We start from the raw sequence: 12160 nt of genomic DNA, 5'->3' as shown, positions 1-12160 counted from the left end.
AATGAGTTGATAGCAAATACATAAAAGATCTTGTCTCAAGGTAATTTCTTAAAACTGCATGCATATAGTCATTAACAACATGTCTCATTGAGATGAACATGTTAACTAAATTAACTTTCAACATGGTTAAAAGTGGCTGCTCTAAACACAACATAAAAGGTCTAATGTCCTGTAATGGTGATGCATCACGACAATTTGTGATCTGAGGTTGCCATGGTAAGGACAAAAAAATACTACTTTATTGAAAAATGCTATTACTAATGACTTTGAAGAATGCAAAACTTGTATATAGCCCAACTAAAATACAGTATATTATTTTTGAATAGTCTGATTATTGTAAGATCAATGGTGGAAGTAGCTAAAAACAGTATTTCTTAGTGTACTTGCTTCTTATTTACAATTAATTTTCATTGAGGAGTTAAATAATTGCCATTCTGTGCAGAGCTTTAGTGGACACACACTAAGACACATCCAGTCTTGACCAATTCCCGACACGTCGCCACCCAACTCCTGCATCCATGCAGCCCTTGAAATGCACACACCCCTGCGCTAGACGATAAAACACCGATTGTGCCACCCAGCCTGCATGACGACACAAAGAGCTGAGGGCCCTCCCCCCTGCATCTTTCCAATCTGCTGCTATTGGACACTGGCCATGGATGCTGGCAGAGTGTCTGACCAATGATACATCTCCAAGGTGATGTCATGTAGGGAGCAGTGATGCTGTTGCTGATGCTGTTGCCCGGTGCTTGAATCTGTGCTGTCAGACTAGGAGAAGCAAATTCGCCAGTCCAACATCAGCAAGAAGAGACGCCCAGAAACGGGTGAGTCTTACATCTTAGATCTTACTATCTGAATTTCTGTAATGACAGTTTATTCTGGAATTATAAGATAGGCCCAAATATGATGAGTGTTCTAATTTGTGTGGTTGATTAAGGGTGTGTGTGAGGAGGCTGACGTTTGTGTTCATTCTACTGAGAGAACTCGGGGTACCCACAAAGTGTGTCATTTATTATTGATTATGCATATGTTGAGATTCTGCTTTTTCGGATTTGGGGGAGCAAAAGAAGAAAGTGTTGCAAGGTAGAAAAATGGGTGCATGTGATGTATATATTGCTATATATGGGGATATATATATTTTTTTTTTTAAAAGGTATGTAATGTATGGTTACAGTTGATGCCAAGTTCATAATCATCTAATATTTGACATGGCTTTTAATCTATGTAATCAATAGTTTATGGGGTTTGTGCAAGTAAATATTTAATTGGTAAGGAAACCATTGACTGGCCATGATTTTTACCACTTTTTTAAGTGTTATGGATTGTATTTTCTTACAAGTAATGAATACTTGATCATTAATGGACTGTGTATTGGCATTTTTGCAATAATTAGTGTTTGCAATTATAGTCTTTTTTCTTAAATTGTAGATTTAGTAAATGTACAGTATACTGGTGGTGACCAGAATAGGGTGTATCCCACCTCTCTAATGAATGGATGGATGATTACAATGGCAAGATTAGATTGTGAAAGTGGACCAAATGAAATGCCTATCTGGGTTTATTGACAACTGAGATGGATCACTACTAGTTGTCTGACAGGAAGCAAGGCATTGATCTAAAGGCTTACATCAAAGAAAAGCAACTGGATGCGTGTGTGAATCATCACAGTCATTTGAGGAATTACTGTAGACTTTTAAGTTGCCGAGGGAGTGATTCTGACTGGAAAATAAACATGCGGCAGTGTTGGAAAGTCTTGGATCACAACTTAAGTGGTTTTATTGGTTTAATGAGATTTTATGAGGTATTATAACATGTTTTCTTACATTTTAGCAAGTTGCCATATCCCAATGTTGGTAAAATAATTAAAAAATATATATATATAGGGACCATGTGTGTGCGCATGGGTGTAATTCATTATTCATTGTCACTTTCTCAGTCGGCTTCTCCCTGTCTTTAATTAAAACGTCAGAAGCTCCCCGACTGGAGAACTAATTTATCTCCTTGTTCTGCCACTAACTCTTAGCTTTTATCTTTCAGCCGTTCGTATTGTCTCTAATGAAGCATTGAATGTTACCGTTCACTGGCACCAGCAAGAATTATAGATTATTATAACTATTACACTACATTACGTGCTTTTCTTGGTTTATAATCGAACCTACTGGACTGATTTGTTGAATTACGCTTGTGTTTCCCTGCAGACTGGAGAAATATCCTAGACATCGTTGGAAAGTGAGCATTGGGAAGATGACCCTCGCAGGTACATTTAAAAGTCTAATTTCATAAATGAAACAATGCATTTTGTTGGGATTATAATTCTGAATTGTGCTCATTATTATGAACCAAGCCTACAAAGAGAAGGTGAAAGAGCTTCCCCTAGTGTCTTTGTTTTGCGCATGCCTAAGGCCACAAAACATAGAAAAGGCTACCTACAAGGCAGAAGGTAAGATAGTTCACTTTGTTATGCCATTAAATATGGATTAAAGAAAGTCATTAATTGACTTTATTGACCTCAGATGCAGTGGATCTGGGATGGAGTGCCATAAAGGAAGTGGAGGTGAAAGAGCTGAACAAGAGAGCATCCGGTCAGGCCTTCGAGGTCATCCTGAAGCCACCATCTTTTGATGGTTTACCAGATCTCAATACATCCATGCCTCCGCGTAGAGACCCCTCGCTGGAGGAGATCCAGAAAAAGCTAGAGGCCGCCGAAGAAAGACGAAAGGTGGGAAAGGCAAATTATGTGCCATTTTTATAATACAAGGTATTTAAATACAACTATTCATTTTCTTAACACTATGCACTATGAAGGACTTCTACCGCAAGAATATCTACGCATTATTTGAGGCTACTAGAAGTATTCTCCTTAAAATTCAAACAGACAGACTGATTGCACACCACATATCTATCATGATCAGTGGTGTACTGTCAGGGCCTTTAAGGCCTTCTCTGCTGGCCTAAGAAATATCTGAATCATATATTATCTTTTGTCCATCAATACTTGTGAAATAATTCCAAATTGTCTGTTAGCTCCCTTTCATTACTTTCCCGCTGGTTGCACTGCTTCCAGATGTGTGTTTTAATCTTAAAGCATTTAACCAATCACATTTCAGCCATTATTTGTTGCCAGGGTCAGAAATCTGCCTCAAGGCCTTCACAATCAGTTCCGCAGGCTATGCTGCATTAAACAAGCGTCGATAAGGCTGTTGCTTTAACCAATCAGAATTTGATTTTGTGACACCAAGGCCTTCTCGCTTGCGTAGCCAATTAGTGGTGTAGATGTCAACTCACCTGACTGCCATGTGGGCAGCCTGAGTTTGAATCCAGGGAGAAACGCTCACAATCATGCCTGGAGGGAATTTAGAGTGCCCAATTGCCCCACCATGCATGTCTTTGGCATGTGGGAGGAAACCAGAGTACCCGTAGAAAACCCACGCAGGCCAGGGAAGAACATGCAAACTCCACACAGGTGGACCGGTCCAGAAAATGAGATGAAATGAGAGATAAGAAATACTGTCTCTAATAATATCTTGCTCACAGAAGAAAACTATGGTTGGACATGTCTGTAATGACAACTCCAACAAGGCCAGGTGGACAAACCCAGACACCAAAGTGTAACCTTGGCAATAAACTAACCATTGTGTGTTGGCTGATTTATGAAGGGAAACTGTTAGAAACAGATAAGAGGAAATAGGGAGGGTGTGTTAGGGTGGATGGAAATAAAGGGAGGAAAGAGGAGAAAAGAACGATGAAAAGACCGACATAAAAGGGTTATCACATAAGTACATACACACAGATGCACATAGTGGCTCATTTCAATGAGGGAATAGATCCTGGAGGAGAGCCGAGGGGAAGGTGAGGTGACTTTCATTTTTGTAATGTGGCAGGATATCCATTTCTAACTAATATTATATGTTTTGCTCACAGTACAGCTTCTCAAAAGACAATGTAGCAGTCACCAAGTTTATTGAAAATAATAATAACAATTTAACCTATAGTCATTTTTTTCTACTTTTCAAACAGCTGTATCAGTAATTATAAATATTTCTCTTAATGTATTTCAGACTTAAAAAAATAATTTTACATTTTTTTTAAATAAAACGTTAAAACTATAAATGAATGGCTCGATACCGGTTCATACTGGTCATGTAGTGTCACTCAATATTCTTTCATGTACCTGCAGTATCAAGAATCAGAGCTGCTAAAGCACCTGGCGGAGAAGAGAGAACACGAGCGAGAGGTGATCCAGAAAGCCTTTGAGGAGAACAATAACTTCATCAAGAATGCCAAGGAGAGACTGGAGCAGAAGATGGAGGTCAACAAGGAGAACAGGGAGGCCTTGTTGGCTGCTATGCTGGAGAGACTGCAGGAGAAGGTACAGTTGACACCATGATTTGAAAGAACATTTGTACAAATAGATGTTTTTTTTTGTTTTTGTTTTATTTATATAATCCATTTCAAATTGCTATTGTGAGCCCTAAAAGCCATCATTCAGTTTCATTTCACGATCACTGAATCAGTTGCCAAGCCAACTTATGTTGACCACAGTTGAAGGGGTTTTGCAATTGTAAATATTAAACAGGTATCAAATTTACAATTCAATTTCCGCTTGAACGTTTTACTAAGTCGTCTGCTGGGGAAACTAGACTTTCAATCATTGGCGTTAATGTATTAATGAATGCAAATTACTATGTGATACCAAGTTTGTCCTTCTGTATTTGCTTGGCAGGACAAACATGCAGAGGAGGTAAGGAAGAACAAGGAGCTGAAAGAGGAAGCCTGCCGATAGAAGCCTGAAAAAAGGTTGCTGGAAGCAGCAAAAAGCCCATAAAAGTGGAAATAGAGTTGGTGTTTGATGTTCTTTTTTTGAATAAGGAGTCCAACGCAATCCGTGGGAGACTCATAAAGCGACTTTCAACATCCAAGAGACATGTTGACATATTGACTTAATGTATTTATGTTAAAATGAGCTGTACAAAGCTTGACAAATTCTTAAAAAGCGACCAATGAAATCATTTTTTACCCCCAGACAAACAGGTAATGATGGGTGGGTTATTTCAAAAGACATTTCATACATGAAACAGACCGAATGGAAATGGCAACCTTTGTTCACTGCTTGCATTTTTTTTTTTTTCAGATAAATTTGGGATGCAGAGGTTTGCTACAGCGGTGTGAATTGTCACAATATGACCCAGCTGTTAAATTTCAAAATATTCCAGCCAGTGTATTATATTTACTGTATTTTAGGCATTTAAGCTTTTTTCTACCATTTAGAAAGTAGACTTGGAGAAGGGCCTTCAACATTTGTCCTAACTAAAATATGATTGGCCCTTCTTGGGACAAATTTTACTACTAGCAGGGTAATTGAAATTAGCACAGACCCTTCAATATATAAGTTTAAGGTATTCTTCCCAGATATAGAATGTGAAATATAAGTATTTCATGTTATATTTTGGCACCTTATTCGGATTTATAAGACTCTATAGGGACAGAAAAATTGAGTAAAAAGCATTTAAACTGATGTATTTTGCAATTTTCAGGGTCTTTTAGGTTATTCACGGTAGTTTAGTTGTAGATTTAGAGCACGAATTGCACTCTTATTTTATCAAGCACAACTTAGAAGCACACATACATGATGGACGAAATAAACTCATAGTATGAAACAGTTTGAACATTTGTAGGTCTGTTTGGTTTTATGGGCAAGTTTTCTGGTGTTGAGCTTTGGCATGTGTCACTGTACGCGTACGGTGTCAAAATGTGAAAGATAACAAAAAAAAAAGATGAGATTGATGTCATTTGCTTGATTTGTCGAGTTGTACTGGCTTTTCTTGAAACGCTGAAAATGTTTGCACTGCAGTTTGGAGAAAAAAATGTATTCATTTTTGATTGTATCCATTTGGCATGGTAAGTAAAAATAACAGATTGACTGAACTCTTGCATGGCTTGTGCGACTTATATTGGTCTTGTATTTATTTCACTTTGACCCCCACAGGTTTTTATGTTGTTTGCTCTTTATTATTATACTTTAACATGTGTCCTTGATTTCTATTTCTAAATTAAAATTGTGCATTCTTTGGCTAGGGGCTACCAATATTTTTTAAAAATACGGTATCATAATAGTTATCTGATTGGTCTAAACTGTCCTTAAGCCTATTTGTCCGTACTTTAGTGTCTGCCAGAGGGCTGCAGTTGGAAGAGATTTTGACCAGGGTGGTATGGGTCCCTGATGATGTTCCTGGCTCTGCTGAAGTAAAATGCAACATTTTACGGCAATAAACAAGTCAGTGTACCAAATTATTTTATTTTAACACTTATTTTTGAAATGGCATCTACTCTTTTTACAGAATGTGATAGGAAGTTTTCACTTATTTTAATTACAAGTTTATATGAAAAGCATCCAGAATTATACAGCAACTGTTTATCATTTCAAATAATGGTGCATGTTATGAAAGCTGAAAAAATTATAAAGATATGCAATAGGTATAGAGGAAACCATATACTAAATGTACATTAATTCATTTGAGTTCCTACACAACAGAATTGACTGTAAGACTTTTTCCACTCTCAGATGAGGAAGATAATGTCATCAGCCACCATGACCTGATTGTCGTCCTGCATGCGACTCAGAGCGGAACGGACTTCGGCCTCTGTGAACCGAACTTGAATTTCTTTGTTGACACCGCTCATCAGGGCTTCCATCTTTACTGACTGAGCGTGAGAGGATTGGAACACGGTGAAGAGGGAGGATTTGAATTCCTTTAACCTGGCGGAAGAAATTTAAATGGTAAATAATGAACCATTCATTCTTTTTAGCATTGAGGTTGTATGATTAGTCAAGAAAATAATTGATAATGTCTACCACTGTAATTTTCATTATTGTTTTTAATTAAATGCCACTTTTCTGTTGTCAGATTTTCACACTCGTCCATTACTGGTACAGCGGCATCTAGAGGTTGTTACGCGATTATTAATTTAGAAAATATCATCAATTTGATATCAGAAGCATTTGTCTACATTTAGTAAAATATAACAATAGTAATGATAAAAAGAATTCATTGGCATAACTTTTATGTAGTGGAGATATATATTGTAATATTCCCCATATTTTATAGGTGCAAAAATGAGGGACCCACCTTTCAGCAGATAGCTCTGCAGACCCAGCCAGCGAGGAAGCATCCAATTCTTTCTCCTCCACCTGTTTGGCCTTGGATTTCTTCATAGCAGTGGTCTGAACTAATGAGCACAAGAACAATGTGAGAGGTAAGATAAAACTCAAGTGTTATTTGGGGTTGAGAAAATGAAAGAATCTCTAAAAATATTCTTTAAACATCTTACTCTGGGGAACATCTTGCTCTTCACTGAAGTCATATGGGCTGTATGGCTCACTTTCCTGAGACCCACGGCGCACCCTTTAGGACAAAGTATCTTTGTAAGGATTTGCAAAGACTTTCCTACTACTGTGCCAAAAATATTGCAATCCACACATGTACCTCTTCCTTTGAGTTTTCTGTGACTGTTGTGTAGATGCCTCCTCTTCCTCCTCATCTGACCCAGAACCCTGTTCCTTCCTCGAACGCTTCTTCTCCTTCTCAAGAACCTGCATAAATGCACAAGTGTGTCACCCACTGCTCTAACATTCCAACCTGACACTCGCACCATCGTCACACAACCTTCTTAAAGTAGGCGAACTGGACGAGCTCAACCGCGACCTCCGAGTCCACCATTTCCACCAGTTTGCTCATGCGGGCCTTGGCGTGTGCTGTGGAAAGACGAATCAGAGTCTCCAGGGTCCTAGCTGTCACTGGGGATGTCTAAGGTGGAGTAGACAGAACAGTTAAAGAAGAAAAAGGTCATTCTGTACAGAAGAATGTGTTGTACTTTAAAAATTACGCTGCATGTCCCTGCTCACCCTGGCAATATCAGTGCCAAGCTGGTCCTGGCTTCTGAGCCTGGAGTACTCTTCTGCGATATGGCTTGCCGCCTCTTCCGTTAGCACTGGCGTCACCCCTTTGGCAATGTGGATGTACTTCCTCATGAATTCCTTGCTCAAAATCTTCTCTCTGAAACATTGGGATGCCATTAAACTAAAGTTGTCCTTTCAACCACTCTTTGGGGATTTGTCATTTGACCAAAAAGCCAGAAACGTCAGAGTTGGGAGTTGGTTACCCCTTTTTCAGGCAGCAAGTTTAGCATTTAACGCAAAAATTCAGTTTTTCTTTTCAGCATAGATGAGTCTACCTCTTTTTTTTGTTTCCATGCAGTAGGTTGTTGTGTTTCTCGTAGACTTGCAGCTCTTCGTGCTCCTGTTCTAAAACATCTGGGTCGTCTGTGGCTAAGATATCTACTGTGCCACCAAAGGCCATTGCTACAAACAAAAACAAAAAATCACGACATTTAACACATCCAAACATTGTTTGCTGAAACCTTGACGCGCAGTACCTGCACCCTCCTGCTCGCGGGGATCCCGGTAGCGATGCATCCTGAGGACGTGATCTGAGATCTCCCGGTCCTGCTCTGGGTCCATCTGATCCAGTACAATGAAAAGGAGGTCGAAACGAGACAGCAAAGAATCCTGGAGTCCAATGTTTTCCATGGGGGTTTTGTACTGATTGTACTATAGGAAAAACAGTGAGTTTAGATTCAAGTTTCAATGTTTGGCGAGAGGTTCTGCTTTGGTACTGACCCTTCCATAGACAGGATTGGCGGCAGCTAGAACAGAGCAGCGAGCGTTCAGGCGAGCATGGATTCCAGCTTTAGCAATGGTGACCCGACCCTGCTCCATGACCTCGTGGATGGCAGTGCGGTCCATGTCCGACATCTTGTCAAACTCGTCAATGCACACCACGCCTCGGTCGGCCAGCACCATGGCACCGGCCTCCAGACGACGCTCTCCTTAGGAAGGACAGCAAAATCAATAAAACTGATTGGACAAAGGAGGAAATCAGGATATATGTATGGTGGCATACCAGTTTCCTGGTCAGTGGTTACAGCAGCCGTCAAGCCAACCCCAGAGGATCCCCGCCCAGTTGTGGGGATGGCTCTGGGTGCGGTGTAAAGAACGTAACGCAAAAGCTGAGACTTGGCAACTGAAGGGTCACCTGAAGAAGATAAATTCACAATAGATTACATGGACTTGTTTCTTAAAATTGATACAGTAATCCCCCCATTTTTTTCCTATTTTTATTTAATCTTACATTTCATATGACGTTACATTAAAAATGAATTTATTGGTAATACTACTGTCAAACTAAATATGGATCAATCAACGAACATTACATTAAGAAAACAATCAACTTTTCAGGAGCGGAAAGGGTGTTATTTTGTTTAAACTGCGTTGAACACAATTTACAGAAGAGACAATTTTTGTAACTACAAAAAACTCTTCAAACAATTGTCTTATTTTTACGCTATATATTATAAATTGGAATAATTATGAAATAAACAAGCTAAAATAGTTTTAATACCTATGAGAAGGATGTTGATGTCCCCTCTGATACGAGAGCCGTTTTCCAGCACCTTTTCTACACCACCAAGCAACATGCAGAGAATTGCCTTCTTGATGTATTCATGGCCGTGGATGCTTGGGGCCAGTGAGCGAGCAAGCTGATCGAACACATTCTAGATGAAAGCAGAAACACGAGCATGATAAACAAGTCAAAAGATGATTTAGTCACATTGGAAACTAAAGGTTTTAAACAAAATTGCTTGTTTAAACAAATTGTGTTACACGTTACCATACTGAAATAAATTATGAACTAAATTTTCTGCATTTGACATAACTTTCACTATTTCATTTACTAATTACAAAACTGACTATTCTCTAAATTGGACATAAGGTCACTTAATGACTAAAAAAAAAAAATGCCTCAAAAACTGATGTCCTTTCATTATTGTAGCAACGACAAAGACTTACGATGGAGCGACTGCAACAAAAATTTCTAATTTTGCTGATGTCATCAGCGCGGAAGGACGGGGCTGTTTCCTTGCTCAACTGTTTGATGTTACAGGCAATCATGATGGTCCTGGAACAAGGAAAACAACAATACAATTAATTTGAAATCCACTTAAAAACTGATAATATTTAATTCAATTCCACCTGAATGTTCCCGAAGTAAAGCCTCCTTTCTTTCCAGGTAAACAGCGGTAGGTCCCAATGACTTGCACTCTGTCTCCTGGTTTAACCACATCCACTAGGTCATTGTCCAGAATGATGTCCACAGAGCGAGGCAACTGGCCCGCGGGGGCTTTCTCTGGCATCTCCTGCACCGTGATGGTCTGGTGGTCCTTGTAGACGGAAAGACCGAACTCTGTTTCCAGAGGGTTGTTCTCCTCGTCCTGAAGCATAAAACGGAAGCTAGTACACAGGTACTTCGAGATACAAGAGACATTTTGCACGGCAACACGCTCGTAACATAACATAAACAAATTTAAATGAACTTGAATTACAATGCAGACACACACAAAATAAATTTAATCTAACCTTACACTAAACTTAATTCAAATTTTGTTTTACATTTTTATACCTTTCTTCTCCCGGTTTGGCTCAAAAAATCCACGATGCAATGAAGCCACAGTATTCGAGGGACTACAGTATTGATCACATGTTAAGATTCATGGTAAAACCTTGTATGTCTTTGTTTACCTTAGTGGGATATATGACACTGGAAGGAAACCCATCCAAGGAAGTCAAATCTGTGTACTTTCTCTCCATGGTTTTATTGGTGGCAGGGCAGTAGTGGACACTGCGCACCACTTTGGGGCGCACAAGAGAACCTAAAGAACAGCAAGTGAGTATAAATAAAATAGTGTTTTATGTTTAAGACCCGAAAGATCTTACAAAGTAACTCACACTTGGTGATGATGCCCTCAACGCAAACCATGCTACCCAGCAGCCTTGATGTCAACGTCCTGGGGGTGACGTGCTTGGAGCCGAAGCTTCCCTCTAAGCCAATGTTAAACTCCTCATGCTGTTTGGCATAGGTGGCATCAACAGATGCGACCAGGTCCATTAAGGCCAGCTGGAAGGCCATTAGCTCTTCAAAAGCATTGTTCATCAACCTGGGAAACAGATACCCTAGCTTTAACATAAGATAAGGACAGCTCTACTATACCAGTATACAAATATTGGGAAACTTCCATTTCATCAACATAGGGGGTATGACAGGTAAATTAATTGAATGTTAACTAAGACTGATTCTCTAATTGCGGTATATGAAAATAAATCCCCACTGTATAAGTTACACATTTCTTCAACTTTTACACAATACAAACAATAAAATTACTTACATTCTTTTATTTTACCCTGTACGCTTAGAAATAACTCACTTTGCGGCCCGGGAGTCGTTGCGTCTCCTCAGATCATTTATGTTGACGATGAGACGAGACTTATTCTCGCTGATCATGTCACGAATTTTGCTCTGGTAAATGCCTTGATCTTGCTGAAATGGAGATAATACACATTAAAAAAGATCCAATACATTTATACGGGACAAATAGTTATAGCGCGTTCATCCGAGGTAGACAATACAATCAGAAACTTACATCATCATCTAGGAAGTCCATGTAATCCCTTTTTGCCTCCCTCATCAAACTCTGATCCACAACATCGTTCGCCATTATTTAACAATTCGGGGATACTTTTTTGGGGTAATAATAATAAATGTTACGCGAATATGAGCGAACGTGGTGCCCACTGTGTCTGTCGTGACAATGAAGACTTTTCGCGCCTTGGCAACCAGGCGTAAAGAAAACCTGACGTGTGATTGGTGGAACTGTGTTTACGTTACGCATGTGATCATGCCATCGATCCAATAAGAACTAGTGTATCTCCACGTTGACCAGCCCCTCGCAAAACTCCCGCGAAAGTAAACCAGGAAGCGAAATTACTGTCCACAAGATGGCAACCTACATATTTATATGCAGTTTATTTAAAAACAATAATAATAAAACTTAAATGGGCATCTCTTCTATTATTTATCTAAGTTTGCATCCCTTAATTTATGAAAAAAGTTCAAGAACCACTGATTTGTTTTGACACTCAGTGATGTCATCCACTCCTTTTATAGTCTTAAAAATCGGGATGAGTAACACATTAATTTCTGAAAATGCATAGTACAGGACAATAACCTTATATATATGGCTCCATATGTTAAAAGTGAGGATATAA

The 12160-nt window shown here is 39.2% G+C and overlaps 2 protein-coding genes across 2 annotated transcripts; one reads left to right on the top strand and one right to left on the bottom strand.

Moving 5' to 3' along the window:
- The first annotated feature begins 488 nt into the window (after positions 1–488).
- On the top strand, positions 489–5925 carry stmn4 (stathmin-like 4). Its single transcript, XM_077735574.1, has 6 exons — positions 489–824; positions 2199–2257; positions 2345–2440; positions 2514–2719; positions 4178–4369; positions 4724–5925. Exons 2-6 carry the CDS (start codon positions 2245–2247, stop codon positions 4781–4783), a joined length of 567 nt encoding a protein of 188 aa, XP_077591700.1. The 5' UTR covers positions 489–824; positions 2199–2244; the 3' UTR covers positions 4784–5925.
- Positions 5926–6275: 350 nt separating this feature from the next.
- mcm3 (minichromosome maintenance complex component 3) lies at positions 6276–11735 on the bottom strand. The gene is made up of 17 exons (XM_077735459.1): positions 11536–11735; positions 11320–11432; positions 10844–11052; positions 10637–10767; positions 10091–10329; positions 9908–10016; positions 9459–9612; positions 8961–9092; positions 8678–8886; positions 8434–8608; positions 8233–8359; positions 7904–8054; positions 7665–7805; positions 7485–7591; positions 7330–7403; positions 7128–7227; positions 6276–6757 (listed from the first exon to the last, which is right to left on the bottom strand). The coding sequence occupies exons 1-17, from the start codon at positions 11608–11610 to the stop codon at positions 6559–6561; spliced, it is 2445 nt and encodes an 814-aa protein (XP_077591585.1). The 5' UTR covers positions 11611–11735; the 3' UTR covers positions 6276–6558.
- Between the last annotated feature and the right edge of the window lie 425 nt (positions 11736–12160).

The sequence above is a fragment of the Stigmatopora nigra genome, chromosome 2 (assembly GCF_051989575.1).
Source record: "Stigmatopora nigra isolate UIUO_SnigA chromosome 2, RoL_Snig_1.1, whole genome shotgun sequence".
In the NCBI taxonomy this organism is placed as follows: domain Eukaryota; kingdom Metazoa; phylum Chordata; class Actinopteri; order Syngnathiformes; family Syngnathidae; genus Stigmatopora; species Stigmatopora nigra.
Note: the sequence above shows the minus strand (reverse complement) of the source record. Positions and strands in the feature narration are given on the sequence as shown.

What these genes read in the sequence shown, in the direction of transcription:
- stmn4 (XM_077735574.1), top strand. An exon ending in CCGCCGAAGAAAGACGAAAG is followed by an intron (nt 2,720 to 4,177) that starts GTGGGAAAGGCA and finishes ATGTACCTGCAG; the next exon opens with TATCAAGAATCAGAGCTGCT. An exon ending in TGGAGAGACTGCAGGAGAAG is followed by an intron (nt 4,370 to 4,723) that starts GTACAGTTGACA and finishes TTTGCTTGGCAG; the next exon opens with GACAAACATGCAGAGGAGGT.
- mcm3 (XM_077735459.1), bottom strand. Translation starts at nt 11,610, where the DNA reads ATGGCGAACGATGTTGTGGATCAGAGTTTGATGAGGGAGGCAAAAAGG. An exon ending in CCAATCCTGTCTATGGAAGG is followed by an intron (nt 8,609 to 8,677) that starts GTCAGTACCAAA and finishes TTTTTCCTATAG; the next exon opens with TACAATCAGTACAAAACCCC. An exon ending in AGAGCAAGATGTTCCCCAGA is followed by an intron (nt 7,228 to 7,329) that starts GTAAGATGTTTA and finishes TGTGCTCATTAG; the next exon opens with TTCAGACCACTGCTATGAAG.